General features: G+C 39.4%; 1 protein-coding gene across 1 annotated transcript in view; it reads right to left on the reverse strand.

Annotated features, from left to right (window-relative positions):
- Positions 1 to 4316: 4316 nt before the first annotated feature.
- Positions 4317 to 5000, reverse strand: part of CAMKMT (calmodulin-lysine N-methyltransferase) — a 194112-nt gene continuing 193428 nt past the window's right edge. Inside the window, exon 11 of the mRNA XM_052689919.1 lies at positions 4317 to 5000. This exon is cut by the window's right edge and continues 9 nt beyond it. Coding sequence (XP_052545879.1) covers positions 4932 to 5000 — 69 coding nt within the window. The 3' untranslated portion in view covers positions 4317 to 4931.

A 5000-nucleotide genomic window follows, 5' to 3' on the forward strand; every position in this document is an offset into this window, starting at 1 on the left:
CTTCCTCAGTTTGCAATACTAAGCCATCTTCATTTGCACAGTTTCCAATATACAGCTACTGTATACACTCACACTTCAGGGCCTCTATTAACTATTGAATCTCCTATTACCTATTTTATTACATTCCTGTCTCCCAAGTTTAGAAGCTTGTTGACATTTTAGAAGTCACAGCATGATATGTTTAATCATTTTAAAAGTACATTAATTGAAGTCAGAGTCAGAGAAAAATAGCAGGTCTTTTAGCACGTGGGCTCTGGCAGGGCACAGCACCGGCTGAATGCTCCAATCCCTTCCTGCTAGCATAACCCATCACCCAGAGGAAATTTTACAGCTGAAGGGGAACATGTCTAATGCAGAGAACACTTTTTCTATTTTTTTTTTAAGAAGCGGTCTTCTACGAAGGACACTATCCTGGTTTTCTACGGGGAAATATATTCAAATGACGATACTTTTTGTTACTCAAGTTATACTGCCCCTCCTCTCTCATCAGCTGTGATAGCTCTTTATTTTTGGGGGCTTGGCATCTGTTGAGTTTAACCCAGATTCGAGGGTCAAGATGTTTCTTCTCAGGTTGTGGAATGCCATCTGGATGACTGTTCTGTGCATCTTCCCTCTGCTTTTCCTACTCTTTTACACACAGGAAGACAATGCAGACCCAGTGTCGCTGTTGGGCAGAGATGGAAAATATCCAGCTTGTACCCAGCCACAACAATATGCTGGGCCTTTTGGCAGCAAGCCAGCTGCTGACTAAGCAAGGAGCCTTAATAGGCGAAATCCTTTAAAAATGGAAAAGTTAGGTTTGTTACATTCAGCTGTTTGAACAGAGTCTGCAGGTCAGGGAGGGAGGCTGATCTTGTGGAGGAGATGCAGCACTCAGTCTTACAAAACCCAGGATCAGTTATAGAGCATATTTGCTGCTTTCTAAATGTCTATAAGCAAATGAGGCAGTAATATGTCTGCTCCCTCATGTGGGGAATGGGCATGAATTAGGGGGGCACCCTTTATTTATGCATTCAGCTTCAAATTCATTGAGTCTTGTATTGGCTTTCTTTGAGCTTTATGGGGTCTCGCATCAGGGTGCCCTCTTTTTGGCTGGGTTAAGTAAGTGTTGTTGCAGTGCAGATGAGAGTAATATTGAAAATCAGCATTTAAAACCATTTTTTAAAACACGCCAGTCTGCTTACAATGAATGCTACTGACTTGTGACAGCAAAGGGCTGACAAATCACCTTCCTCAGAGTTGGGAGAATCTAAAGGGAGAATCGCAAGCTAGAAAGGGACAAAACTGTCCCCTCGTCTACTGAGGGAATAACACAGGATGGCTGTGCTGCACAGAAGACATTTCCAGTACAATCGCCAGCAAACGCTCTCCTAGCACCTTTCACCAGCATCTCAAAACATTTCACAGGAGTTAAAGGAATTTGCAGTTTGACATCACCATTCATTCCCCGATTTCAAGAAGAAAACCACACGTAGAGAAACCCAGGCTGAGCTATGCATTTGTAATTTGCCGTGTGAGAAGACAAGGACCTGGCTGCTCCCCCTCATGCATAGGAAGAGCAGGCAAAGGACGGTAATAATCGTGGCCCTCTTTGACTTGCAGAGTGCCGCTGCCCTCCCAGCTGAGTGCCACCTGCCACACCGAGGGGTGGACCAGGAGCTCCACCCAACACACTGCTTTTTTTCAGGAGCAGCCGAGGAGGCTCACAATGGCGATGTAACACTTGGTAAACCTTACACAGCCAGGATGCTTTTTGTGTGGAGAGCAATTTGAATCCCACTTCCCTCCTCATGCAAACACACAGCCATTAAGCCACAGGCAAAATGCGAATGACTTGTCTAATAACAATTTCGCAGCTGGACAGGTACCTGGGGTAGCAAGTTCTCCTGCCTCATCTCACATTCCTGAGACATTTTCATTTCCAATCAAACTTACTTCCTGAATGAAAAGATTTGCTCTGTTATTCCAGAGTCCTAACAGATAGAACTAATTTGTAATTTTTAAGAAAGCCCTGATCTTGTGTCAGACTATGGAATGGAATTTGCTTTTCTTGGTCTTTCGTACTCTCAAGATCACAACATGCTGACAATGGCACTAGCTGCACTAGAGCTGCACCCAGAGAAAGAAGATCCTTTCTCTGCCATTTTCCTCTGCGAGAGGAGGAAGACAACAATATTGGTCTAAAAACTAGCAGTACATCTGAAAATAGACTTGCATCAGCCTCGCATTCCCGTTCTCTCTCAGTGAAGACAGCGTAGCTCATTTGTGTTGCTCATCTTCAAAGTGCTTTGCAAGCACAAAGTGATTAAGCTCAATATTCTGCTACTGAGCAGAGTAAAATGTATCATTAAAAATACACCAAGTATCAGATGCTAGTTAAAGCACGCCACATGAAAGACTCTGACACATGTTATAAGAATGATTTGATAAGCTGCCTAACTTTTTCTTAGCAAGGATATTTGATGTATTTAGAAACATCACATACACTTTTCAAAATTAAAGAGCTCAGAAACAATTTATCAAATCCCTACTGAAGTGAGGGACTCCGAGAGATGTCTTTAAAGAAATAACACTGTTAGCACATCACTAACAATATATCCTACATTTTAGACTTTTCAATACTCTCTTTAAGGCAAAAAAAACCAAAAACAAACAAACAAAAAAAGAAGAAGAGAGCTGGCTTATATACCTCTGAAAACATCTACATGGCCCAAACCTGCAAACACTTACATAGATGAGGAACTTTACTGCCTGTGGAGCTCCTATGTGAGTTTGCAGGATGAAGCCTATATGCATCTTTGGTAAACAAGCCATCAATTACACACTTTAAGGACAGCAGCACCTGTGCAAAGCCTCCAACACATACTAGGGAAATAAAAGCAGTAATCAGCTACTATTTTGAGTAAAACTATTTTCTTCTTAGAGCTAAAAAGATGATTTTTAGTGACACTGGCAGCCAATAATATTTATTAGATTATTGTTACAGCAGACATTCAAGACCTCCCAGAAATAAAAGGTCCACAAATTGTAATATTTCACTATTTTTTACACTCCTTTGTTGATTGGAAAGATTCCCTTGTATGTGTTTCTAGAGAAAACAAACACGTATGTGATTTTAGAGAAAGCTTTGCTGTGTGGGACACATAGAACAAAAGAAAAATGGAACTAAAGCCACCTTTACAGCAATTTTAAATAACTCTCAATTACTTCTCATTTCCTGCTAGACAGGTATCTTCCAACTAGAGTTTGAATATGAAACTCATACCAGCTATAAGGGAGATATACTACTCAGTTCCAGTATAAATGGTTGGTTTGCATTGCCCCTGGTCTTTATCTAACACTGAGAATAGGCTGCTTTTTATCAAAAGAGGAATAAATTGCTGTTATTGTGATGTTAGCCCATCACTTGGCATTGCAATTCAAGTTTTTGTGAGAAAGAAATGTATGATCTAACTGCGACTTGACCTATGCCTTCTGAGATCCATCTAGGTGCTCTAATGGAGCATAAAAAGTATTGAATACAAGGACATGCAAACCGGTAGTGAAGAAATTTGAGCAGAAGTGCAAAGAGAAAAGGACCTTCATGAGCCTGTGGTTTACATGCTGCCCAATTTGTTGAATATGGAAGAACACTTATTACCTAACTGCAATTCTTTTAATTAATATACTCAGCATTCTCTCTGCTTCCTAGATAGTACCTCCCTCTTTCAGTTATACTCTTTCTCTTTTTCATCATTTTAAAATTGTTCTGGCTTAAGCGTGCAGGATTCCGTAATGATTCTGGCTTTGTTTTTGTCAGAAGTTGGTAAAATGTTCTATGAACCTGTTAAGAGAAAAAGAAATAGTTCCTGTCTCTTGGGAGGATTTTTTCTTTCCCAGCACAAGAAGTCATATTAAATGTTTATCAAACTCTTGGGCCATGATATGTCACAATGCAAATTAATTTGAGCGAGGCAGTTTGATTACGTTACAAACTCCTTTAGTTGTTAGAGTCTTTCTCAGGATCTATCAAAAAAGGATGTATTTTTTGAAATGATTTTCAGAATAGTAGCATTTAGATTTTAGTCCTGATAAAGGCTCACTTTCCATTCATAGTCAGAACCTAAATGTGCTCTTCTTGTACCTAAACAGATAATAAGCACTCAGCACACTCCCCCTTCTTGACACAACACACTGAGACTAATCACACATAATTGGAGAGGAGGAGCAGAGGGGCTGGGCAGGCTATTGTGTCCAAAGGACAAATGGTCAGTTTATGAGGCTTTTGTCTGACGCATAATTTCTTATACATCTAGAAGAGGAAAAGTCTTGCTGGAAAAAAAAACCCACACAGACATCCCTATATGTATTTAAAAAAAAAGCCTTCATCACAGCAAATAAGGACACTTCAATTATCGACAGAAAAATCAATGGCCGAATTTAAAAAACAAAGGGAATAAAAATCTGAGGATGTAGTAGGTGCACCTTTTAAACATTTTAAGACAACCACTTCCTTACTAATGAAAGGTGAATGCATTTATCACTTTACAGGCAGTTGTGCAAAACCACAATGTGTATTATTCATGTATTTTCAAATATGGCCTCAAAATAACATTTAAAGAGGTTAACAAAATACATACAAGTTTAAAGGCACAAAAGAGAAGGAAGCAAGCTTTCACACCTTGGATAGTGTATGTATTTTATGTCTGATGGTGTTTAGGCTGAAAAATAATTGGAAAAATACATTCTAAAATGATATCAAAATAAAGTCACAATGTTTATGCACCGTGAAACAAACCAGATATCTTCCTCAGCACTTACATTAAAGCATTTCTCTGATGACGACTCAAGAATAAAAGGGGGGGACAGAACCTTCCATTTCCTGACTATCCACATATATGGGTTAATTTTCAGCAGTCCATGTTAAAATAACAACAAAAAAGTGCCATCTTCTATCCATGTTTTGTTAAAACAAGAAGAAGAGGGTAATGGAGGTTTTCATCATATGTGTCTTTTTCTTC

Source organism: Tympanuchus pallidicinctus, unplaced genomic scaffold (genome assembly GCF_026119805.1).
Source record: "Tympanuchus pallidicinctus isolate F22 unplaced genomic scaffold, pur_lepc_1.0 scaffold1, whole genome shotgun sequence".
NCBI classification, from domain to species: domain Eukaryota; kingdom Metazoa; phylum Chordata; class Aves; order Galliformes; family Phasianidae; genus Tympanuchus; species Tympanuchus pallidicinctus.